We start from the raw sequence: 26,588 nt of genomic DNA, 5'->3' as shown, positions 1-26,588 counted from the left end.
GGAAGAAAACCAAGGGTGCTTTCTGCTCTACGGGTGAGTCCGTCACGGTGTCAAGATTGAGCACCTCCACCAGATGTCACGTAGTGGTGACAAGGCCGTAGGCACCAAAAGAAGACACGGGCTTGATAGTATTGAAATTAACTCTTTATTGGGCTGACTTGCGTCCAATAAACAATAAGCAACTCGGCGGGGATAGCAACAAACCTGTGGCGGCGATAGCAATAAACCATCGATCGTCGAACTAAGAATGCCTGTCGCACACATCAACGCTCAGTTGAAAGGCGGCTCAGAACCATCTTGATAACGTCGCAAACTGTGACTAGCACAACCTGGAACATTGTAGAAACATACGCGAGTGGCCGGAATCTTCGAGACAGATCTGGGCGATTCTTGAGCGATCTATTATTATTGTCTAAAAGCAATAGTTAGTAAATTAGAGATATTACCTAAACTCCTAATTCGTTAGTTGCAAAGTAAAAAGAATGCTGTGGTGGGCCAGATGGCTGGCAGCTCTATACAAGTGGTTTCTCTGACCCATGTTTCATCTTTAACCTTTCGCTGAAGTTAGCTTGGACACCCTGTATATCACCAGAAATATGGCTGGACATTACCCGTTCAAACGTAATTTTTTTTTCAGTAACGAATACCCTTTTATTCTGCAAAAGCGAAGTTTGGGTAAAATTATCCTTTATATACAAGCTGCCTGCGGAAATTCTTAGGCCTTTTAGAAAGTTCATTGCACAATTTCAAATTAGTTTCTTTCCTGGCCACTTTATTTTTGCAGCACGCGTGTGGTATAGGGCCTTTATTTGAACGGAAATCTTTCCAAGTAATTTTTGTGTTATTTTTTAGAAATGCATTTACTTCGCCTGAAGTTTTAATACCCGATGGTCACCTTTCTAAAAACGTTTCGCAGCAAGCTTCTGCCATGTTACTTCCTCCAGACAATCTCTTAAAACGGCCGCTGACTTTTATCACTTTTTGCTGTGCAAGGCGGTCCACAAAAGCATTTTTTACTGATTTCTATAATCCTTGTCATAAACATATTACTAGCTTTTCACCTTATGGGATATTCTGCGCTTTTAAATATATGAACTACAGGGAAACATAGTTTACACTGGAAATCAGAAAGTAAACTATGATTCGTAATGTCGCTAAGCGACGCAATTCGTGCAGCAGGGATACGGGGAGACAACGGGGTGGCCGCCACAACGAATATCAGGCTTGTGATTGGTGCGTGGGGGTCTCGCTGTGTCTAGCGCTACGCAAACTGCGCGATGCCAAAAACACTGGATGACGTGGCGCCTTACAGGGAAAGGAAAGCGCTCCACCTCAGCACGGTGTGCCAAGGCGCTGACAACTTCCATGCAAAGAGGTCCCCAAACACTGCCGAGTTCAGCCCTCATTGAGCTTGCCTGTGAGTTGCTAAATTTGATTTACATCACGTCTTTGCAGCACCCCCGCCCCCCGCCCCTCGTTCCGCCAACTACTACAGGGCATTCTTACTCGCCGTTACCTCAAAGCTGGAATATACTCAAAAAATGACGTTGGATGTAAAAGATTGCACCACTGACGAAATACCTAATTTTGCAGAGCACCGTGCAGAATATCACATCACAATTGCTCATTTTTAACTTCCATGCTGCTGCCCAAGAGTGCAGGGGGTCCACGGTTTGTGAGACTGCCAATGGGGAGCTTTTACAATGACCTGCTGTCATCACGTACTACAAGGTGGTAAAAAAAAGAATATCATTAGTATCAGTAGTATTATTCTTATATGCCGATGTTAGGGCTATAGATCCCACATGTAATACCTGGTAGCTTTTCTTTTATCTTCAACTAAATTTTCTAAGCCACGAAATGATAGCAATATATATTCACATTCAATAACGGTGCAAATATACAAACATCGCTACATTCATCTCTAATTTGTTTATTTTCTTTGACGCTTTCCTTTCTCCTTTTTGCGCTACATGCTCTCGCTTTATTAAATAATTATAGCTTCGATCGAATATTTAGGGGAATCTCCCAAGGTGGAGTAAATTTGTAATAACGGAGTAATTACTCATTGGCATCCACACAAGCGCAGCCATACGGCTACAAAGAAGCCGTATGGCTGCGCTTGTGTGGATGCCAATGAGTAATTACTCCCTTATAATTTATAGCTTCGTTAGATCGAAACAATGGATGTTGAATAACGACAAGGCAAACTTTGATTCCGCTGTAGCCAACAACTTTGACTGAAGTCAGGGAAAGCAAAAAGTGAAATCAATTTTCGAAAGGGGCGAATGAAAAGAATGACACGCGGATGGAGTCGCTATCAATCGATCAGATAACTTAAGTTTTTCTCTTTCACTACGCCACATAGTGAAGTTGATGGTCCAGTCAATAAATCGAAAAGCGGAAATTTAGAGCTGACTTTGGGGGCATCAGCCGAAACAAATACGATGCTCTGACATCGCATAAATTGCCACGACAGCTTTTTCTAACAAGATTTGCCGGGCTAGTTGGTCCATTATGAAATTGTGTTATCTGCGCAAAAAAGTAGAACAACAGGAAGAAACACATACAACACTTAGAAGCGCAGACTGTCAACTTTATTCTTCAAGGCAATGCAAGGCGTATTTAGGCGCTCACTGCTACGTGCAAAATTATTTACCATCCACGTGAACACAAGATAAACATTATATTTCCGAAATCAGCAAGAAAGATACTAAACCATGAAAAATTCTAGAACATATCATCTACTCTAACCTTGTCTCTTTCCTCGAATCTAACTCTTTCTTTAGCTCGGCTCAGCATGGCTTTCGTAAATACTACTTTCGTGAAACTCAACTTCTTACTTTTACCCATGACATAGCTTCAGCCCTTGATTGTAATATGCTTACTGATTGCATTTTTTTTTACTTCGCGAAAGCGTTCGATAAGGTTCCTCATAACTTAATATTACTAAAGATCAGTATGGTAAATATAGACCCTAATATACTAAAATGGATTCAATGCTTTCTAACAAACCGTTCTCAGTATGTAATAGCTAAAGAGTGGGCTTCATCATCTTGTTTAGTGATATCTGCTGTCCCTCAAGGCTCTGTATTAGATCCCTTACTTTTTCTAATATGTATGTATGACCTCCCTGCATGCGCTAATTCTCTTATTAAACTCTATGCTGACGACTGCGTCCTTTACCGTACAATAACTACACCCTCTGACAGTCTTCTTCTACAGGCCGACCTCAATAATATTTCTAACTGGTGTAGCACATGGTTAATGACTCTTAATATTAACAAATACAAGCATATGACAATATCACGCCGTTCAAATCCTGCCCAGTTATCAGGATACAAAATAAGTGATAGCCCTTTAGAGCATGTTACTTCATATAAGTACTGGGTGTCTGCATAACCTGTAGTTTCTCCTCAAATATTCACATCAACTACATCATAAGCAATGCAAACCGAACTCTTGGCTACCTAAGGCGGAAGTTTTCTCTGTCTCCGTTACATCTCAAACTAAACTTGTATCAGTCCCTTGTACGTCCTAAGTTGGAATACGCATCAGCAATTTGGGACCCATCACAACAGTCTCTTAGCAATGCCATTGAAGCTGTTCAGAATAGATCTGCTTGTTTTATAGCTTTCAGTTACTCTCATACAACCAGTGTTTCTCTTCTTAAGTCTAACCCTAATTTGCCAGATTTGAAAGTTAGAAGAAAAATTTCCCGTCTCTGTATTTTCCATAAAATTTTATTTCATATTTTTTCCCTGAAACGTGATTTTATGTCGCAACCTACGTATTATCATCTCGCATAGATCACCGCCATAAAGTTTTCGTTCCTTGTTGTCGAACAAATGTCCTTTTTGATTATTTTCTGCCCAAGACAAGTGCAGAGTGGAACCGCCTTCCCTCCTCCATCCCATCAATTGAAGACACATGGCCGTCTAAGTCTGCCATTTGCAACCATTTTTACGTGACTATGTATCAATTGTTGTTTTTTTGTTTTTGTACCTGAGCGTGGTATGCATTTCACTGTTTGACTTGTCTGGTGTTCTTTTATTACATTTGTCATTCTTGCACTTTGTTTCATTCTGTTTTTTATTATAATTCCCACCTCCTCTGTAATACTCACAGGCCCTGAGGGTAATGTAATAAATAAATAAGTAAGTAAATAAATAAATAAATAAATAAATAAATAAATAAATAAATAAATAAATAAATAAATAAATAAATAAATAAATAAATAAATAAATAAATAAATAAAGATACTAAACCATGAAAAGACATGCATGAAGCTAACTCCAGGCCGGCCCCCATCACAAAGGTAATCGAGCTCTGCTAAGCTATCATGTTAACACTTGGCTAAGCCGAGATAACAACAGACATTTTCTCTTTATTGGTTTTTCTATAATAGCAAGCGAGGTAAAAGCATCGAACAATGTAACCGAAACTAAAATTTTCTTCCCATGTTCAGGAAGCTTTTACAACTTTATATGACATATCGAGTCGGCAAGTCTTCCGCCATCTTTGCTCGAAGTTCGAAATCGTGGCCAATCTTCAACCATAGCTTCTCACGTGACTCTAATTTTTGTTTTCCTTACAGCTGCGCTTTCAAGTGCGCTCTTGGCCGCTTCGGTCAATAATGGTAAAACCTTTCTTTTTTCTCAGACTGATGTGGGAAATTCATTTATTTTTGTAGCCTTTACAGCTATATAAAACACCGGCGATTGGCCTTAGAAAATAGCCAACGCACTAGTCGCCGCAATATTTTTTTACTTAAACCAATATGGGGAGCTTGCAATAAGCCTAACAAATATCTTCGATTTCAGTTTTCGTAACGATGCCAAGCTCTCCTTCATTCCAACGTAGTGTTTATGGTTATCTTTCGTCGCCAGTCATCAGTTTGACGAACTCCTTTTGTTTTTATGCAGAGAGATGCAAATCGGTTGGGCGTCCGAACGCAAACAGCTTAAAAAGGTAAGCACAGCAGCTGCACGTTCCGAATGAATTTGGTGAAGACCAGGTCAGGTACCCTCGATAGTACAGTTTTGTCAATTTCAAGCCAGAAAATTATAACAATTTTGCCCGTGAGAGAAGGTTTGAGAAGTGCGTAGTTTTTAAATTCGTATGACATTATTGAGTACATTGACAACTGCGGGGTTGTTTGAGGATCACTCCTTGCATTCAAGTGGGAGCTTTTAAAATCGCTGATTAGCGCAATAATCGCAATGGAAAGTTCACAGCTCACATAGCAATTCATTTTATTAAAATAAAGGTGTTGAACAGATAGGGTTCATTGAATGGCCAAATGTCTTAACGAAGTAACCGCTAAATGTAGTGGACGTTAAGATCTCTAAAATAGTTTTCAAATGAAATACTGCCAGCTGTAGCTGTAACCTGTGGGTGCTCGGGTTACAGAATCCTCAAATTGGTAACCTTTAACTCAAACTTCTTTATCTACAGCCGCTTACCTGTGCATTCTGTAACGGGCACATGTTATCTGAAGGAATACCTTGTAATTTGGACTGACTCGTTTCGCTAAAACCGTAAAACTGAACAGATCACCGAATTTATCAGCACAGTAGAAACATTGCTATTGACCTGACTGAACTCAGTAACACTTCTTTTGACTTGAATTCCACATGCTGTAAGCAAAGTTTTAAAATCAGAAAAAATGTTAGTTATTTTATTTGGTTTGCTTCGTTCTGTAAAATGAAAACAAACGTACGGTTAGAATACGGCTCTCTCATTACAGTGTGCCAAGAACAGGAAGCTTGAAAGCAATCAAGTGATCTTGTTTCACTTGTTCTTTCAGCCGTCTTCCTGGCTTTGATGAAAATAAACTGGACTTTAGAACAAATATTTAGAACTTCCATTGAGCAAATAAACTTCTGAAAATGCGTTACACCGTCCTACCAGGACATACCATTCACGTTAAAGTAATTGCATTTTAGCAAATCATTTAAAACTAAATTTTCTTCGTGCCCGCAATCGACCATTTGCGGGAAAGCGAGCGCCACCTGCCGCACAAACGGCGAACCTCGGCCGATGCTTTTGGTTGGAAAACAAGTCTTGCTAGGCCATACTAGGCAGCGTGCAGCGGTTCTACCAGGCACACGCGCAGGCATCTGTTCTGGCTGTTTTTGTTATTTTCTCCTGAAAATTTACGCCCAGTGATGATAGAAGAAGATGATATTCCATTTCCGTTTTTAGAAACGGGGTGGAGTGAAGACTTTTGCCGCTGCAGGATAACAGACGATGATGTGTGGCGATACCTGCATGCTGCCACCTCAACAGTGCGCCAGGCACATCGCGGCTGGGCTTTCAAAGAAGAAGGCTATGTTAAGAGCCTAAAGCTAAATCTTAGAACAGCCGATCAGGACCTAGGTATGGTGAGGGCGGCGTGCGCACCGTCCATGAAGACCGGCGCATACGTGACATCAGCGTGGTTCGTCATATCCACAGGCCGCATCGTTGGAGCGCACTGCGATTGTGTTGCTGGGTGAGATATTTTGGCTATGTTTAAGTAATCTCTGTATTGTAAAATGCCGAATGAGAAAGCGAAAGTGTTAAAAAAAAGATGTGCTCCTGCTCGTGTCATATCTACCGCGTTTGCGAAATATACTAGATTTGAGCAAGTAGCTGCTTTGCCGGGGAAGATACATACTTTTGTATCTGCTCGAGTGCTACCTCTGAATCTCAGTAGCTGCTGAATTTTTTTTTTACTGTATTTCCTCCGCAAAGCACTACGCGAGTGCTGTAGACAAATGTGCTCCACTTTGTTCCGTAATATGCATTAACGTGTATGTTTACGATTTCATGGAAGGTTAGGATGTTGCACGAACAAGTGCGTCTTCAGATGAAGCGTACACGATGGTGATAAGTTAACGGCCTTCTCCACTGCTTCATCACAGTAGCGATACCACGGGCGGCTGTGGTTTCACCTACTATCGACGCATTTTAAGAGGCTGTTTCGTGCGGTCCGTCAGAAAATGCCGCGAGTGCGCGACTTGTAGCTGCTAATCGTGTCCGTGCCACTATCTGATACGTGAAATAGTATTGCAACTGCGGTGGCTCTTCATATGTTTACTCTCCGCCTTTCACCGACATATGTGCAGAAATCAAAAGTCAAAACGTTTTTCTAAATGGCTAGCCTGCGTCCTTTTGGCAGCAAGCGCAAAATCTAGCGCGACGCCTGCTTCGCGGAAGGCAGGATGTGAGCACGAGCGTCCAAGTTAATGGGAGCACCTCTTTTCTCGGTTTCTGATAGCTGCGGCTTCAGCAGCTATTTCTGGTCTGAAGCCTACAGCTCGTACTTACAAAAAAAAAAAAATTCCGCCATGTGCTCAAAAAAATGTCGCTTTTGCGAGCGGCTTTTTTGGAGAAAATGTGCAATGATTACATCAACTTATCGCGATTTTTTTTTGTGTGTGAAAAAATGAATGACTTCGGTTACTTCTTTCTGCAGGCTGAGTGAAACCTGCCAACACGTTGCTGGGTTGTTGTTCAGTGCTGCCGAGAAAGCTGCCGACAGAGCTGCTGACAAAGCTGCTGAAGCACCATCAAGCACAGATGTGCTCTGCAAGTGGATAGTCCCTGCCAAAGGTATAGCACTTCTTCCACGCACTATTTCTCCTTGCAACTGTCTTGCTGAACACCAAAATACTAGTGTTTTATGTGCGCAGACTGCCACGTTTGCATGATGCACAAAAAGTATTCCTGAATAGAGTCTCGACACAGTACCATTTGCATGGCTGCTTAGCCAGTCAGTTTATTCGAAGTGTTACAGTGCAGAGTACAGTACACGGGCAAAATTCAGTTTCTTATGTAAACAATCAGACTAGTGGCTAACAAGCCGACTGTAAAACCAAAGTAACATGTTTTATTTTTGTTTCCAGCAAAAAAGCCTGCTGCAAGAAAGCCGTTGGGGGAAATAACATTTAAAAAATATACTATCAACAAACCTACACGTGAGAAGACGAAGCGCGTTTATGAGCCTTGTCCCAGCGCACCACTTCCCGAGGACATCACAAGTCTGAAGGAAAAGCTTTCAGCCTGTTGCCCGGACCTACAAGTTCTGCGATACCTGAGCCCAACAAGTACAACAGCCAAGGCCAAGCCATCATGCAACAAAGAAGGGCCTATACCAGACAGCGAATACCTATGGGGTGACAATGCTGAAACTGTAATACAGGCATACATGCAGTCGCTCAAGCCACTCTCCCAAGATGAGCGGCATGAGTTATGCCAGCAAACGATTGGTCAAGCTGCAAATAAGAAGTGGTTTGCAGCCCGTGTGGGCCGGCTCACGGCCTCAATGTTTAACAGGATATGCCGCTGCACCAAGCCAGAAAGCCTCCTGAAGGCACTGTTGTATCCCTGTAGCAGAGCTACATCTGAAGCCATTGTGTATGGCCGAAACCATGAAGCAGATGCTGTTGAAGCCTATGCGAGGCTTTTACGTGCTAGAGACTGCGTAGTAAATCTTCGTGAAACTGGCCTGCACATCCACCATGTGTACCCTTTCTTGGCAGCTTCGCCCGACAGAATTATTGTGATCGACGAGGAAGAGGGCCTGCTGGAAGTAAAGTGCCCATTTTCAAAGAAAGGGCTCACAACTGAAGAAGCCTGCCAAGACAGAAACTTCTGCTGTAGGCTCAGCGAACAAGGCGCGTCACTTAAGACAGACCATGCGTACTATTATCAAGTACAATGCCAAATGGCAATTACAGGCCATCGTTGGTGCGATTTTGTTATCTGGACTGAGGGGAGCAGGCCAGAAGATCCTGCACACCTTCACGTGGAAAGAATTCCCTTCGATGAAGAGTTTTGGACTGAAGAGATGCTGCCAGCTCTCGTTTATTTCATGAAGAGAGCCTTTATTCCAGAGTTGCTTACAAAGCGGGTGAAAAGGTTGGGCCAGCTGTATACATCCGGCTCGTATGTGTCGCACAGCAAACTGAAAAGAGGTTATTATGTGTGCAGACCTTCTGAAGGTCTCCGCGTCAAAATAAAGAAGCTGAAGTAAGGATTCTGACAACTTGTGTTCATTGTATTTTATCTGCAGGAGCTATTGTGTTAATTTGTTGTGTGCTGGTTGTGTGTAGCCCTGTACATCCAGCAAAGTACAGAGGGGAAAATAGCCCATTTCATGAGTTATCAAAACAGAAGCACCTACGGTATGTGGAGATGCATGTAGGCTATGCGTGATGATCTAGTGAAGGCCTCCAGAATAATTTACACAACATAGAGGTTCATAAACTTTATTCACTCTGCACGTGACTGTTATTCCTTTTGTGTGGTGTCATTGCAACCAATATTGTAAAACATATTGCTAATGTGAGATCACTGCAGCCGTCAAAGCACCGTTTTGTAAATTCTACGCTGACATACTAGTCAAGTGTAGTTGCCATTATATCTCTGAGAACTGTGAAATCAAACGACACTTTTGTCTAAGCTGTGTGGGCAATTACCCCACTTATTTGTTGTCTTGTCCAACTTGGAAGAAAGAAATAACTTTAGTACACACAAAGAACATTCAGGCCAGGGTAACAACAGCTGCTGTTGCTGGTACTTAACTGAGCTGTGGCCAAATTCCTTCAAATTTTGGAGTGCCCTCATTCAGCAAGCAAACAATGGCACATCTTCCTCAATCTGTTTGATTAAAGGCAGTCTGAAGTTGCTTAAAAAGCAGCAAACCTGAAAAACCTGCTCAGCGATATCGATCATTGAGATTGGAAACGGCTTGTCTAGTATGTGAAAACTCTTGATCCGAGAAATAGCCCTTTCAACGTGCACCCTTGCAGATGCAATGCGTCTGGTTTCATCGACTGCTTTCGGAGGCATTTGTTTTTGGTGCTGCTCACGAAACGGTGGCCGATAAATGGTGATACCTGCTGGTAAGTGAGGGAATGTGAACCCTTTGTCCACCATAATGGCATCTCCTACCTCAAGCTCTTCGAGAAGAGTGCTGCTTTCAAGTACTGTATTATCTGAACCAGAACCACCCCAGAGGCGGGACACATATGCAATGTACCCGTCTGGAGTACAGCCAACAAGCACCGTATAGGTGTTATAGTGCTTGTACGGGGAAAACGTTTGGCGCTGTGCGTTCATTGACGACGGCCGTTGTATACGAACTTCTGTGGCGTCAATGACCAGACGAGTGTCTGAAAAATCTTTAAAGCACTTTGGTAAGTGAGGCCTTATATCTGCTTGTGTCGGGAATGTTGTGAGGTAGCTAAGTTCTTGGCGTAGAAAGTTGATCCAGGTGGAGAAGGTGCGGCTAACTTGACTCTCAGACATGATAAAGTTCCGTGCTAGTTCTTTCCCTGCCATACCTGTTCGGAGTCTAACTAATAGCATAAAAAACTGGTTGAGTAGCTCACTTTGTTTTTGACTACCCCGGGGATCAGTTTTCTGCTTTTTGTCCGAGCCCCAGTACACCATTTCCCTGGCACGGGGCGCTAAATATTCAAACAAAGTGTTGAAAACGTCCACGTTGGGTAGTCCAGTGTAATACACACACTCTTTCGGGGTGTCAAGCAGACTCAAGGTGAGCAGCCTTGACACGGCTGCATCAAGCCGCACCTCAAGCTTTGCATTTTCTTTTTGTAGCTTAAGCACCGACTTTTGCAGACTTCCTATTGTAGCCTCCATCACTTGCATCTGTTGATGTGTGCAGCGTTCACACCTGCAGTCTGGCCAGGTGTGTTCCTCAACACCTATGAGTAACACCGAAAGAAAGACATTTTCACAAAAAGAATACAAACTGGAAAGCACGCCAATCATTGCAGTCCTCTGTACTCGTATCGTAACATGTGGTCTTAGAAACACAATCTTCATTAAATCTCAGTGTAAGGACAAAGTTTCACTGAAGAAACAGGCCAGATGCTGGCTACAGTTGCACAGCTAACACAAAGCTAAAGACAGCATTGCATTTGAATAAAGCATTTAAGCTTACCATTTTCAGGCTGCTGCGACTCCAGCGTGACTTCTACAGCTGCAGTGTCATCTTGTGGTACACAGGTGTCCATGTTGGAAACCTCTGCACACAACATATCAGTAACAATTTATTGCTGCAGTAAGCAGTCACTAGCCCTTGCACGACAGCACAGACAATATCTAAAGAGGATTACAGCCCCAAAAATGCATGCAGGCTCACCATTTTGAGGCTGCTCGAAATCCAAGACGCCATGTGAAGCTGAAATGTCTTGTGCAGCGTCTGTGGCCATGTCACAGTTCTCTGCAAACACAACAGCTGATGCTTAGAAGCCGGAAAAATTCACCGCTAAACGTTCAGTGCAGCTTTGCACGACATTTAATAACCCACTGTGAGTTTGCTGCCACAGAATCAGGCTAGCTGCAACAAGCAGTCTAACATTCACAGGGGGTATGGGCAAAAGCTCGGGAAAGAATCGGCTATGACTGCACATGCATGCTCACCATTTGCAGGCTGCTGGAACTCCGTTGTGCCATTAGGAGATGTACAACTTTGTGCTGCATGTGGCGTCTTTCCAAGTTTTCCTGCAACCATGGCAACGCGTGCACACTGGAGGTATTGCTCATTGCAAGCAACCAAAGTGAGATATGTGCAGGAGCTACATATTACGAATATATGGAGTGAAAATACTTCGAATACACTAATAATAAAAATGCATTCCAAAACGATTACACAGAAAATGCGACGCGCGAGTGCACACATGTCCAACATTGTATGGAAACAAGCTTTGGATGATGAAAAACTTTTTTTTTTTATATACAGGGAGGGTACGGGGGTGGTCCTTAAGGGGGCCACCCCTTACCATTAAACGCAGGAAACATTACTGGTTATAATCGATTAGTCGAAAAGCCCACACCGCGATTTTATTCTGAAAGTCGCGACGCGGACGCTGCTCGCCACGATGCCTTAACGGAGTGGAGCGGCTTTCGCCGTACTGACATTAGAAACAAGGCCGCACTACGGTGACTATACTGCTGCCATCACAACAGGAATGAGTATTTAATTCAATTCATTTTCTCGTCCGACTCCACTGTAAGCTATGGAGCGCATCCGTGACCACTACGAGCCGGCAGCGTCCACCAGCGTGCAGCGTTCACGAGCCAGACACACAGGCCAGTAAGCTAGCAGTGAGCGCTCGTCGCTTCAGCTGCGTGGCAACAGAAATCTTTCCGAGACTATGAAAAATACAGAAAAGCGCTTACCTTTCCGTCTTTTCAGCCATCGGCTATGACGACTCACAGCTGCTTCGCCGAGACTTTTTGTGTAGTTGAACACATTGGGAACGAAGTCAGGGTGACTTTCGAACTTTGAAGGCCGTCCTGCAATAAATGCGATTTCTAATCGCACGAACTCAACGATAACTCTTCAATATTGTCATACCTGTTATGAAATGCGCGCTGCAGAGCCGCGAATGTTCATTCGGTTCCCATGCCGAGCCATCAGGGTTCTTTCTTCGCACAGCCCCTATCCAAGCAGCTCTTTTTTTCGCACGCAGCCTCGCGGACGGAAACCTAAAGAAGTTTACATTTCCTTCCCCGGTGAAGTAATTTGTGCAGCCATATGCTACACAGTGCGCAGGCATATTCAAAAACACAAAAAACACCAGGCACCGTCAAGCGAAACGCCTCAGCACAGCGCAGGAATGCAAGGCCGGCTCGTTTGTTTTCCAACCAAAACCAAAACGCGGACAGGGGGCGCTGGCAACGTCCCGCAAGCGCATGCGCAGAAGTTTTCCCGCAAATGGTCGATTACGTGGAAAGGTAAAAAGGGATTCACGATTGCCGTTCTGTGGTACGAAAATGCATTTTTTAATGAGTCATATTTATTTTAAACCTGTGCATAGGACAAGCCGACGTCACATGCAGCTCTGTACAGGTAAGCAGCACTCCTACGTCTTCTTTTGCAGACTTTAGAACCTGAATAACAACACAGCTTATAGTACAGCCCATATTCTTGCTTCTGTTATTCTCGCTTGCCCTAAGACATTAGGTCTGGGTAGTTATAATTGTGTATCCTCGCCCTTCAGAAGGAAATGCGAGATAATGTGATAATGTTTTAGTGTTCCGTGCAGTTTGTTATCACTGCGTTAGCGCGGTGTCATGTCAGCAATATGTTTTGAAAGATGTCCCAATCCAAGGTTAGACAAAACGTCACCTGAGTAAGCTGTCGAATCACGGCCTCCCTTAAACAAGCCCTTAAGGATTCCACACGTTGACTAATGCTGGTGACGCGATGAGGGAGCGAAGGTTCTTGCTGCTATGACACCTTGACAGTATCCATATAGTAGCGCCGTCCTGTGCTTCTTTTTCTCTGTGTCGTCTTTTAGCGCTGCAAATCTTTTTAGTAACTATGAACCAACAAGCCCAGCTTGGAGTCTTGCTAGTATCCATATGTTGCCTCAGTAAGTAAGCGATCCAGCGATAAAAGACGTTCACCCGCAACGGGCGTCTGCACATGACAGATATTGTTATACGTAGTGGTGACCAGGCCGTTGACGCCAAAAGAAGACACCGGAGGGATAGAATCGAAATGAACTCTTTATTAGGCTGACTTGCGCCCGCAAAAGAACTAAGCAAGTCGGCGGCGATAGCAAAAACACGTGTTCGTCAATTGTGGAACTAAGAATGCCTGTCGCACGCATCAACTCTAAATTTAAAGGCGGCTCAGAACCATCTAGATAACGTACCGTCTGTTGCACAAGTTTGCAGCCCAACGCGCCGGGCGGAGGAGCAGTATCGCTCCCGAGAGGCGGAGCTGCGCCAGCCGGCCCTGCCTGGTGACGTAGCTATAAAGAGGGAGGAGGCTTGTTCTCTTCCCCTCATCCCGCGGTTGATATCGCACATCTTTGCTCTCAGCCGCGGTATGACGGGAAGAGAACACGCCTCCTCACTCTTTATAGCTGCGTCACCAGGCAGCGCCGGCGGGGAGCGATACTGGTCCTCCGCCCGGCGCGTTGGGCTGCAAACTTCTGCAACAGACGGTCCCAAACTCACTAGCACGAGCTGGAACACTGTAGAAACATACGCGAGTGGCCGCTATCTTCGAGATAGATCTCGGCGCATTTTGCACAACTAAGAAACAGTTAAAGGTGCGTCTCGCGACATCGAGCATTAACAAACAAAAATTACAGAACTGATACGTGTGCCAGAATCACAGTGATAGGGCCGCATGCAGGCGGTTGCTAAAAAACAACAAATGCAGTTCTGAAGGTTTCGCAGCATTACTGCCCCCTTAAAAAACACCATCGTGCTGTTCCGAAATAGACAAATCAACTTGAACATAAACATCTCAAAGCTTAAACGACCAGACAACATGTTTCTTGGTGATGCTGTAGTATCGTCGGGAAGGCCAGATTTGAATTATGCCGGCCAACCTCTCTGCCTTTCCTTTCAATAAATCCTTCTGTTTATTTGTCCGACGCGGCGAATGATTTTGTATGGCCCAAAGTAACGACGCAGTAACTTTTCACTTTGTCTACGGCGGCGAATTGGAGTCCAAAACCACACATGGTCTCCTTGATTGTACTCTGCAAGCCGCCGTCGTAAGTTGTATCGTCGGGTGTCATTTCGCTGTTTGTCTTCAATACGCAGCCGTGCGAGTAGTGAGGCTTCCTCTGCACGCTGCAGGTAGGCGGCGACGTCAACGTTGTCCTCGTTGGTTACGTGCGGCAGCACTGCGTCGAGCGTCGTCGTGGGCTTCCTGCCGTACACAAGGTTGAACTGGGTCGGTTTGGTCGTCTCCTGGACTGCCGTGTTATACGCGAAGATCACGTATGGCAAGATGGCGTCCCAGATGTTGTGTTATGCGTCGTTGTACATGGCTATCATGTCCGCGATCGTTTCGTTCAGGCGGTCCGTAAGCCTATTGGTCTGCGGATGGTACGCAGTTGTTCGTGCATGACTTGTATGACTGTATTCCAGGATGGCTTGTGTCAACTCTGCCCTAGACGCCATTCCTCTGTCCGTGATGAGCACTTCTGGGGCGCCGGGTCGCAAGAGAATTTGTTCGACAACAAATTTGGCCACATCTGCCGCGGTACCATTAGGTAGCAATTTTGCTTTGGCGTAACGGATAAGATTGTCACTGGCCATGATGACCCACTTGTTATCCGCAGGTGAAGATGAAAAGGGCAAGCAGAGACATTCCAATTTGTTGAAACGGCAGGATTGGGGGCGGAATCGATTCAGTAGTCCCGCTGGTCTAATCAGCGGCGTATTGCGTCGTTGGTACTCACGACAACGTCTTCACGTAGTGTGCAACTTCGGTAGGCAGTCGCAGCCAGTAATACTTCTTCTCGATTCGACGCAACGTGCGCGCAAACTTGAGATGACCTGCTGGGGGCTTATCGTGCAACGCCTCCAGAATTTCCAGAAGGCGCAACACGAAGCTGCGCGGTCGTGATGGGTGCGAAGTTCTTCACGGAGGCCATTGCTTAACGCGATGATAGATTACGCCTGAACGCAGCAAGAGGGGAAGCGGTATTCACGTCTAAGTAATCGGCTAGCGCTTTCAGCTCAGGGTGTGACCGCTGTTGTTCTGCGAAACAGCTGGCGCTTACCGGTCCCAAAAAGGCGTCTTCGTCGTGTTCTTTTGCCGACACATCAAAGGGGGCTCGTGACAAGCAGTCTGCATCGGAGTGCTTGCGGCCTGATTTGTAGATGACTGTGATGCCGAATTCTTGAAGATGCAGGCTCCTAGTGCAAGGCGGCCGGAGGGGTCTTTAAAATTGGTGACCTTGACTGGTCGGCCGTATAAGCACGGGCGGAACATTGAAGTGGCGCATATGATCGCGAGGCACTTCTTCTCGGTCATCGAGTAACTGGCTTCGGCTTTCGAGAAGAACCTGCTAGCGCAGGCGATCGCCTTCTTTTATCCGGCATTCTTCTGAATTAGAGCGGCGCCTAACCCCAGACTGCTCGCATCGGTATATATCTGGGTCTCGGCGTTTTCAAAAAAGTGGTCTAGCACAGGAGGGAAGTGTAAGCGGCGCTTAGGTTCCTCGTAGGCTTCCGCTTGTGGTGCTTCCCATTGAAATGGCACGTCTGCCTTTGTAAGCTTCGTCAAAGGTTTGGCGAGAGGCGGAACGTTCTTGACGAATTGTCGGTAATACGCGCACAGTCCGAGGAATCGGCGGACATCTTTCTTGTCACCGGGCTGTCGAAACTTTGTGATCGGAGCTGTTTTCTGTGGGTCGGGCGAACTCCCTCCTTGCTGACGATGATCCAAAAACAACAAATCTTCGTAGCCGAAGCGACACTTCTCTGCTTTCAACGTTAAACCCGAGGACTTGATTGCGTCGATTACTGTTCAAAGTTTTCTCAGACGGTTTTCAAAGTTCGAAGAGAATACGACAACGTCGTTCAAGTATACCAAAGTTGCCACTTCAAGCCAGCCAACACGGTATCCATTACACAGTGGAACGTCACTGGTACAGAGCAGAGGCCCAATGGCGTTACATTGAACTCGAAGAGGCTGTCTGGCACGATAAACCCGGTATTCTCGCGGTCTCTTTTGTCGACCTCAATTTGCCAGTACCCGCTCTTCAGGTCCAGTCGACGAGAATTACTTAGGGTTAAAGAGCCGGTGCAGTGTGTTGTCAATGCGGAAAAGTGGGTAGACATACTTGCTATTCAAGCGGCGGTAATCACCACGAAAGCGAAGTGTGCCGTCTTCTTCAGAATAATGACTGGTGCCGCCCAGGGGCTGTTCGATGGCTGGATCACGACATCACGTAGCATTTACTCGACTAGATCGCATATGGCCTGGTGTTCCAGGGGCGACACACGGTAGGGGATTTGACGTAGCGGTCGAGCGTGTTCGCCCATAATGATGCGATGCTTTGCCAATAGAGTTTGCCACACCTTCGACGCTGAAGAAAAACATTCGCTGTATAGCTTTCAAGAAGAGTGCGAATCCAGTCATGCTCTCTCGGCGGAGCGTTGAGTTGACGTCGAATTGAGCTGATGGGCTCGGTTGAGTGCATCGTCTTCAAGTTGGCTGGGGAGAGCGAAGACTTTTCGGATGTCCACAGCTCGTCAAGGAAAGCAATTGTCATGCTTTTGTTCAGGTGCCAGTATTCTTCGGTGAAGTTCGTGACGAGCACTTGGGCATGCCCATGACGGAAACGGGCTACGCCTCTTGCGACTTCAAGTCTTCTATCCAGTAACAGCTGAGGCGACAATCCCTTCCTTGAGTTCGACTTCTTTTGTGCCCACAGTGACGATGACGCTTGATCGGGACGGTATGGTCAATTCTCCGTCGAGGACATTGATAGCGACGTTATGCGTCGAAGCTCTCGTAGCAGAGCAGGTATGGCTTTTTCCGGCGAGAGCTTAATGAGCTTGGATCGGAGGTCAGTGGTCGCCCGATGTTCGTTTAGAAAATCCTTGCCCAGAATCACGTCGCGGGAACACTGCTGTATGACGACGAAGCTGATAGAGTAGGTCTACGCCCATTTACTGTAACACTTGCTGTGCATCGCCCCGACGGTGTAATAAGGTTACCACCAGCGGTGCGGATCAACGGGCTATCCCAAGTAGTCGTCAATTTCTTGAGCTGGGCGGCGCGGCGAAAGTTCCCCTGATGACAGAGTAGTCTGCTCCGGTGTCAACTATGGCGGTAACCATGCGTCCGTCGACAGCAACGGCGAGGTCACTTGTTCGTGCCCTTGTATTGCATGTTGGCTTCTCCGTCGTTTTCTCAGGTCGCGGCTAGGGCACACTGTTGTCACTTCACTGTTCGTCGGTGTTAGTTTAACGTGGGGTCGCGTGGTCGCCCATGTAATCGTCGTGCGTCGCGGTGGTGTATTGGTTTATGCATCGTCACTCGTCATCGGCAATGGTGGATCTTCATTAGTTCGCTGTTTAGCAACCTCACCTCCAAAGTTTGCTGCCTTTAGTTTCCCCTGCGGGGCTAAGGGACAGTACTTGCACGTACCCACGGCCCGATGACGCAAATCAGGCATTGCACGGTGATGGGGAGCGTGACACGCGTCTTGGTGATGCGTGCTCTGTCCTGCGCATTAGGTCGTGACTTGCTGTGGCCGCCCACCAGGTCGAGGTAGTGTGGCGTTGACAGCGAAACCACAGAGGCCAATCCACCTCTATGGGCAGTGACGGAGGATGTGTCCTGCTTCACTACAATGGAAACAGAGCGGTCGGTTGTTAGACGTCCTCCAGAATTCCTGGGGCTTGGAGATCGTTGGTAGACTTGGTAAGCGGGGGACAAGGGGCCGCTATCTGGAGCAGGGCGGTAGTGAAGAGGGCTTGCGAGGTTGCCTCGGGGTGCAGGACGACGTGATGTAGCAGCATAGTTCATCGCTGCTGCTTCTTGCACTGCAGCCGTCGGCGCCGTCGCTTGGGGAACGCCCAGTGCCTGCTGGACGTCTTGATGGACGACGTCCACGAGCGTCGCCACCTGGGGTTCGGGCAGCAATCGGCGCAGCTCCTCTCGGACGATCTCCCGGATGAAGTCCTGAAGGTTCTCTCCCCTCGCAGAAACGCTGCTGTAGGGGCTTGCGCAGACAGGTTCGAGTTGTCGTTCGTAGTGGCGCATCTGGGTGTCCAACGTCTTCTCGATAGCTGACTCTCAGATTTCAAATTCCGCCATGGTTTTTGGCGGATTCCTAACAAACCCTGCAAAAAGAGACTCTTTAAAGCCTTGCATTAAAATTTTACTCTCTCACCTTCGGTAATGTTATGGTCGGCGCGGCGAAAGAGGCGCTTCATCTCCTCAAAGTACGCCCGGACAGGCTCGTTAGGTATTTGAAGTCTTCATTGATGGAGGGCCTGGGCTCTTTCCTCTCGGACAACACTTGAAAAGGTTGTCAAAAATTCTTTCTTGAAAATCTCCCAATTATTCAAATCTGCCTCATAAGTTTCGGACCATTTTCGGGCAGACCCTTCAAGAGAAAAGTGTACTAGCCTGAGCTTCGTTTTGTCGCTCCAGGCGTTAAAAGTTGCCACGCGTTCGAAGAGGTCGAGCCAGTCTTCCGAATCCTCGTCCGGTCCTCCGTGGATGCAGGGGGGCTGACGGGGTTGGACTAAAACAACCAGTGCTGTAGGCCTCGCCATTGTCAGCATTGATGCCTTCCGAAGTCGAACGGGGTCCGGCAGCAGACCGTGTTTGGGTTGGAGCACTTGAAGTCAGTGGCTGGTTCGCTGGCCTGTTCACTGGTCCCCGAGGGTAACAGGGACAGGACTGTTGTCTTGGATTGAAGGGGTAACCCGGAACTCGAAGGGCAGCACCTCCACCAGATGTCACGTAGTGGTGACAAGGCCGCGGACGCCAAAAGAGGACACAGGCGTGATAGTACCGAAATTAACTCTTTATTGGTCTGACTTGCGCCTGCACAAGAACTAAGCTGCTCGGCGGCGATTGCAACAAACATGTGCGTCAGTCGTCGAACTAAGAATGCCTGTCGCACACATCAATGTTAAATTTAAAGGCGGCTCAGAACCATCTAGATAATGTCACAAACTGTCATTAGCCCATCCTGGAACATTGTAGAAATATACGCGAGTGGCCGGAATAACCAAGACATACCTCGGCGCATGTCAAAGAAACTGATAAAGGTGCATAGTACCCAGAAATGTGGCGCAACAAACACAATCACAATGAATTTGTCGCGCCACATATCTGGGTAATGTACACCACCAACTAGCCCCTCAAGCTGGAAGTTTGGTAAAGTTGCGTCTCGCGACATCGAGGATTAGCAAACAAAGAATACAGAATTGGTGCGCGTGCCAGAATCACAGTGATAAGGCCGCATGCAGGCGGCTCCTAAGGAACAACAAATACAGTTTTGAAAGTTTTGTGGCACTATCGAGCGTTACATTGTACGGAATTAGGGCTGCCAACTCACACATAGTGTCGGCTAGTTCATTGTTGACAAAACATCACGTGCCCCAACCCTGTTTCGTGATGCGTGATTCCATTTTCTCAACGGTAGGGTCCACTCAGTAGCATGACCTAGCGGCAAAAAGCAGAAACTTTATGAAAGCCAATAAGAGCAACAATTAAAACGCCGTCTTCCTGTTTCTACTGGGGCGCATTGAATTAGCTATACGTTTTTGAATGTCGAAGTCAATGGTTTGAACCCATTTGTTATATTTTTTTCACTTTTCATAGAAATTTTACAAGCAACTAAACCACATTACCGGAGGGTGTGTTCACTTTTAGGTTGCGTTGGGGACTGCTTTTGAATCTAAGCCTCCGTAAAACGAGGGGCGAACGTAGCCAGGAGGTAACGTGATATGTTACGGTGCGCAACGATTACACAATGCAATTACCTGCAGCGCAGACATCTAATGCTTTCCGTGGATGTGTGTTATCATTTAAGTGGAGTTCCCGCAGGGGTAACTTGTGTAATGAGGTGTTGGTGCTTGGCGCCACCACGGACCTTGAGCCCCCATACCGTAGCTGTAAACCGTACCATGGCGATAGGTTGAAAGGTGGAGGGAAGAAATCGTGAACGGTGGCGGTCGAGGTTGTGGTCAAGCCTCGGCTGACGAGCTCCCCACCTGTCTACCAGGTGAGGGGCTCCGGGACCTTCCTTTGCATATAAGGGTGAACCCATAGACCACCCATGATGCATGGAAAAACAATCATCAAAAAAACTTGATCGACCCCCGAAAAGGAGTCGCACCGAAGTGGCACAAAAAATCGTGGCACCAACTGAAAACTTCCCAAAGTTTCTTGTCCTGCACTCATTATCAGAGTCTAAACCTGTAAATGAGCAATCAGTTTTTCTGATAGCCAGCTCGCTGAAGGCCGTCATTGGGGCTAACTATAAAGCGAAAAAACTAGGATCTGGTGACTTGCTAATAGAGGTATCAGACAAAAGCCAGTCGGACAAACTCCTCACAAAAAGATATTTGCTGACCTTGACGTTCAGGTATCGCCCCACCGCAGTCTTAACAGCTGCCAGGGAGTGGTTTCTGAGCTAGACCTCTTAAATGAAACAGTATCAGATCTCCTTGAGGGCCTACAGAACCACGGTGTAAGGGCAGTACGAAGAATAACAATCAAGCGAAAGAATGAAGAAATAAAAACGAAACATATTGTTCTCACTTTCAACCGGGGCACACTTCCTGAATTTATCAATGCGGAATTCATTCGATGCAAAGTTAGCCCGTACATACCAAGCAGGTGCATCAAGTGTCAGCGGTACGGGCATGGTAGCCAGACATGCCGAGGACGCCTTACCTGTGCAAAATGCAGCGCACATGACCATGCAACTGATATTTGCAATGCAACTGACTTCAAATGTGTGAACTGTGAGGGCACACACCCTGCATACTCACGGTCCTGTGTGGCCTTTCAGGCCGCAAAAGGAAGTGACCAATCTGAAGGTTACCGAGAATATATCATACGGAGAGGCGCGGGAGAAACATAGAGCTCTCTCCTCTGCTCCCTATGCTGACGCAGCCCGTAGCGGGGCCAGGCCGCGTCTATAACGGTGGGCACGCAGTGCAATGCTGCTGAAGTGCTCCCACCACGGCTCCTCACTAAGCAGCCACCGGCTGCCCCAATCTTTGCAATCCTGGAGGTCACTTTCTCCCAGACCTCAGGGACACCAAAGACATCTGAGAGGAACTTGGTTCCTCTGGAAAAACCTCCTGCCTCAATGCCTTCATCAGAGGCGATGGAGGTGAGCGTAGACTCCGCAGCGTCAGTGGCGCCTAGGGAGTCCGTCAATGAGAGGCGGTGCCCACTGGACCGCTTCAAATTGAAAAAAAAAAACAACATATGCCAGTTAAGCCACCTGATAAAGGCGGCGAGTCCTAAACCCACTGTCTCATCCACATCCTGCACTTACAAAAATGGCTACTGAGAGTATCGTTTATTGGAACTGTCGGGGACTACTAAATAATCTGGATGATATATATGAAATCCTTGCCGAGCACCAACCAAACATATTTTGTCTGCAAGAAACCCACTTAAAACCAGCAGACACAAGTTTCCTCAAGCATTACCTCGTATTCAGGAAGGATAGGCAAGGCAGCACCCGCCCCTCTGGCGGTGTTGCCATTGTAACTCAAAAATCAATCTCATGCCGAAGCATCTCAATTAATACAGACCTAGAGACAGGGGCAATACGAGCCTTAATTTTGGTAAAATAACAATAGTGTGTTCTCTGTACATTCTTCCAGATTATAGGTTATGTAGCGAAAGCTAATTGATCAACTTCCAGAACCATGGCTGCTGGCCGGAGACTTTAATGCTCAACAACCACTACGAGGATGTACAAGAACGGACTCCCGAGGTGTGCTAATCGAAAAATTCTTATTGTCCTCTGGATCATGCCTACTTAACACAAAAGAGCCAACATACTAAAACATATTACATAACACATACACATTCATAGATTTAGCTATTGGCTCCCCAATGCTCTTAGCAGCTACAGAGTGGGTTGTAATTAACAATCTATATGGAAGTGACCATTTTACGATCTCTGTAAAGTATGCTGGTAATAAAAATGAAAATGCGTCTAATCCTAGAAAGTTTAAAGAATATGCAGCCAACTAGGAGATGTTCAGGGAACACTCATCATTGGCTTCTTCACCAGTTACCGAGTTAGGCGCTGATGAAACTCAGCGCTTGATCACGCTGCACATTATAGAGGCAGCAGAAAAATACATTCCACAGACGTCAAGTAAGCCACGAAATAAACGAAGACCCTGATGGAATGCAGAATGTAAGACTGCTCGTGAAACTCAAAACAGGGCATGGTCGAAACTACGCCGATACCCTACAACCGAAAACCTAACAGCCTTTAAGCGTGCAAAGGCAAATGGCAGGCGTGTTCGACGCATCTCCAAGCGAGAAAGCTGGTCATCATTCCTTTCTTCTGTGAATTCTTATTCTGATGCACACAAAGTTCACAACAGGATAAGAGCACTCAAAGGATATAGCACAATCCCAACGCCCCTTGTCAGCACCAGTGGTGACTCTCTTAAACACCAAGCAGACACACTAGGGCAACACTTTGAATACATATTCAGCTCAGCACACTATACAGATTCCTTTTTGCGGCACAAGGTAAGAGAGGAGAGGAAGCACATACATGATAAAAGACCATTCACAAGAGGATACAATAGCCCATTCACCATGCAGGAGCTGAAGATTGCACTTGGCACATGTGGGAACACAGCACCAGGTCCTGACAGGTTCACATATGAAATGCTAAGGCACTTGCAAGTGGACACTCTTGAAACCCTACTCTGCCTGTATAATAAAGTATGGGCCACAGGACGCTTTCCTAAAGCATGGAAGGAATCGATCATCATCCCCATATTAAAACCCGGAAAAGAACCCACACTTGCTGCTAGTTATCGGCCTATCGCACTAACCAGCTGTTTATGCAAGCTTTTTGAAAAAAATGTTAAATCGTCGCCTTCTCCATTTCCTTAAATACAATGGTCTTCTTCATCAAAATCAAGCTGGTTTTAGAGCTGGGCGGTCAACAGCTGATCAGCTCACTGCCTTTGAGTCTTATGCAAGGGATGCTTTTGTACATAAACAACATTGTTTATCTGTCTTTTTTCGATCTTGAAAGAGCATATGATACCACTTGGCCCTATGGTATCATTCGCGACCTCTACTCTCTTGGCATCACAGGGAACATGCTGAATACAATACGAAAATACTTGTCTGAACGGACATTCAAAGTTCGAGTTGGCAATGCATATTCAAAGCAGTACATAGAGGAAAATTGTGTCCCTCAAGGTGGTGTTCTCAGTTGCACACCTTTCATAGTCAAAATGAACTCTTTAAAAAGCGTGCTGCCAAAAACTACTTATTGTTCTGTATTTGTTGATGACGTCCAGATAAGCTTCAAATCTTGCAACCTGGCCATTTGTGAACGACAGATTCAGCTAGGTGTAAACAAATTGTCCAGGTGGGCTGATGACAATGGGTTTAAATTTAACTCTGAAAAAAGTGTTTGTGTACTTTTCTCTAAGCAGCGTTGCATCAGGCCTGGCCCCAACACTACACTGAATGGTCAGAGCCTTGCCTTTAAAAAGGAACATAAATTTCTTGGCGTAGTTGTTGACGAAAAACTTTCCTTCATTGCCCACTTAAAACAGTTGCGACTGAAGTGTCTCAAAGCAATGAATCGGCTAAAAATTCTCTCTCACCGGTAATGGGGCACAGACCGCGACTGCCTTCTGAGCCTTCTGAATAGTGTAGTTCTATCACGTATTGACTATTGCTCCATGGTCTATGGGTCAGCATCATCCTCTGTGCTAAAATTGCTCGATCCCGTGCACCACCTCGGCATTCGCCTCGCCACGGGCGCTTTTCGAACTGGCCCGATTGCTAGCCTTTATGTCGAGGCGAACCAATGGTCACTGCAACGAAGGAGACAATTTACTTCTCTAACTTATGCTATGAAAGTACTGTGCCAACTGGATCATCCATGTCGCCGGCTCCTGCTTGACAAAACTGGCACAGCACTTTTCTCAAGAAAACTATCTCTAACACCACCATGCCCAATCAGAGTTGCCACGCATATTGAACATCTGGACGTTCCGGTTACCAGTCTTCATACAACTTCCATAAAAGACCTAATTGTCCCTTGGGAATGCACGGTTTTAATTGTGACCTGTCGCTTCTTGAAGTGGGGAAGCACGCATCCCCTATTTCCTTACAGCAGCACTTCATGTTACTTCAGGCGAAGTGCACTTGTGATGAATATTACACTGATGCTTCAAAGTCTGCTCAAGTGTCTTGTGCAGCACATGGACCGCAATTTTCACTTTCAAAAACACTGAACAGACATACAAGTATATTTACCGCTGAATGCTATAAAATCCTGCTAGCTGTGAGACACATTGTAGAAAATAAAATACAGACATCGATCATCTATACAGACTCCCTCAGTGTTTTAACGTCCCTATCCTTTTGGAAGTGGCATAATAAGAACCCAGTCCTGAATTCTCTCTATAACACCCTTATGTCTGCCCATAAACTAGAACTTAAAATTACACTGTGCTGGTTGCCAGGCCACCGCTGTATACCAGGTAACGCAGCAGCTGATAGGCTTGCTGCATCAGCTGCCCTTCGAAACACTACAGACATTGACAACGTATCATATCAGGACCTCAAGCCACACATCAAAAACATGATTCAACAACAATGGCAAGAGGAGTGGGACACAGCAACTCAGAATAAACTGCACACAATAAAACCAAGGATAGGCAGGTACAGTACAGAAAAACGAAACAGATTCAAAGAAATAGCTCTGTGCAGGCTGATGATAGGTCACATATATACAACACATTCATACCTTTTAACAAACTCTCCTGCACCACATTGCTCGAGATGCGGAGACCGACTAACAGTGATCCATGTTTTAATTGAATGTCCGAGACTTCAACAGCAAAGGAGACATCATTTTCCCGAATTGCACAAGCAACATATACACACACATCCGTCCATCTTTCTTGGTGATGATCCAATGTTCTCTTTAGATAGAATTTTTAAATATTTATTAAAAGTAGGCTTTTTATACGGAATTATTCAACATGGGCTTGAGCCCGTTTCTTTTACTTAGATAGCTTTCTTTTTCTTTTTACTCAGACCACTATACATCGAAATTCAATGTGTTAGGCCCTATACACCACTGTTGTTAGACTATACACTCCGAAATAACTTTTAGGCCATATACACCACCGTTTTTAAGTTCATGATAAACACCACACCTCGGGCATTTTATTAACTTCAGTCGACACTTCACCTTGTGTTTAGCGCTCTTTGGCCTAAGATGCCCTTGCGGCAAAAAAAAAACCAGTTCATCATCATCATCATCAAGTAGAGTTCAGAACACGCTTTGAACTCTACTTGATGATGAAGCTGTTCGACCCTACCGTTGAGAGAACGAAATTACGCTTTCATGACAGCCGCTCTGTGTTTCATGATACTGGAGCATGCATCCCACTACGACTCAGTACGGCACTACTGGAGCCTCGCTTACTACCCGTACTTCTACAAATAGCATTTTCTGCAATGCTTAAGCGAGAGCAAGAATTCTACGGCAACGTCACAAACTGCTAGTAGCACAACCTGAAATATTGTAGAAACATACGCGAGTAATCGGAATCTTCGAGACAGATCTCGGCGCATCGCTCGCGACAAAGAAAATGATCACGCGTCGTATCTCTACAACGAGCATGAACAAACACTGGATACAGAATTGATAAGCGCGCCAGAAGAACAATGATAAGGCCGCCTGCAAGCGGCTGTCGAACGGGAAGAAATAAAGATTTAAGCAGTTCGCGGCATTACTCCCCCCTTAAAAAAAACATCGCCTCGATGATCTAAAATAAACAAACTTAAATAGAAACATTACAAAGTTTAAACATAACGGATTCTTTAACGCGCATAATAAGGCTTTAGACGAACAACATGTACGATTTCTGGGCGTGCGCGTCGCCGTTGGGATCCTGTCGTACCGTCGGGAGTGACTTCGTAGTCCAGTTGTCCGACGCGGCGAAGGATTTTGGCGATGGTCATCAAACCTCACGGCCATAAAGGAGATGTCCTGAAAAAATTAGAAAGTTACGCGGTGCAAACCCTCGGGCTCTTA

At 45.8% G+C, this 26,588-nt stretch overlaps 2 protein-coding genes across 2 annotated transcripts; one reads left to right on the top strand and one right to left on the bottom strand.

Moving 5' to 3' along the window:
* The first annotated feature begins 6,020 nt into the window (after window positions 1-6,020).
* Window positions 6,021-9,271, top strand: LOC146177658 (uncharacterized). Its single transcript, XM_084580527.1, has 3 exons — window positions 6,021-6,496; window positions 7,463-7,599; window positions 7,893-9,271. The coding sequence occupies exons 1-3, from the start codon at window positions 6,171-6,173 to the stop codon at window positions 9,020-9,022; spliced, it is 1,593 nt and encodes a 530-aa protein (XP_084436653.1). The 5' UTR covers window positions 6,021-6,170; the 3' UTR covers window positions 9,023-9,271.
* Window positions 9,272-9,298: 27 nt separating this feature from the next.
* Window positions 9,299-12,676, bottom strand: LOC146177657 (uncharacterized). Its single transcript, XM_084580526.1, has 6 exons — window positions 12,377-12,676; window positions 12,199-12,315; window positions 11,440-11,520; window positions 11,159-11,239; window positions 10,958-11,041; window positions 9,299-10,718 (listed from the first exon to the last, which is right to left on the bottom strand). Exons 1-6 carry the CDS (start codon window positions 12,576-12,578, stop codon window positions 9,616-9,618), a joined length of 1,668 nt encoding a protein of 555 aa, XP_084436652.1. The 5' UTR covers window positions 12,579-12,676; the 3' UTR covers window positions 9,299-9,615.
* Between the last annotated feature and the right edge of the window lie 13,912 nt (window positions 12,677-26,588).

The sequence above is a fragment of the Amblyomma maculatum genome, chromosome 10, assembly GCF_055883805.1.
Source record: "Amblyomma maculatum isolate TAMU_Amacu chromosome 10, ASM5588380v1, whole genome shotgun sequence".
Lineage (NCBI taxonomy): Eukaryota > Metazoa > Arthropoda > Arachnida > Ixodida > Ixodidae > Amblyomma > Amblyomma maculatum.
The sequence above is the reverse complement of the archived record's forward strand: the minus strand, read 5'-3'. Positions and strand labels throughout refer to the sequence as shown.

Bases quoted from the DNA above. Each gene is read 5' to 3' on its own strand.
- LOC146177658 (XM_084580527.1), top strand. From the start codon at position 6,171: ATGATAGAAGAAGATGATATTCCATTTCCGTTTTTAGAAACGGGGTGG. The intron at 6,497-7,462 runs GTGAGATATTTT...TTCTTTCTGCAG, and splicing joins CACTGCGATTGTGTTGCTGG to GCTGAGTGAAACCTGCCAAC. The intron at 7,600-7,892 runs GTATAGCACTTC...TTTTGTTTCCAG, and splicing joins GTGGATAGTCCCTGCCAAAG to CAAAAAAGCCTGCTGCAAGA.
- LOC146177657 (XM_084580526.1), bottom strand. From the start codon at position 12,578: ATGCCTGCGCACTGTGTAGCATATGGCTGCACAAATTACTTCACCGGG. The intron at 12,316-12,376 runs GTATGACAATAT...CATTTATTGCAG, and splicing joins CAGCGCGCATTTCATAACAG to GACGGCCTTCAAAGTTCGAA. The intron at 11,240-11,439 runs GTGAGCATGCAT...TTGTGTTTGCAG, and splicing joins GTTCCAGCAGCCTGCAAATG to AGAACTGTGACATGGCCACA.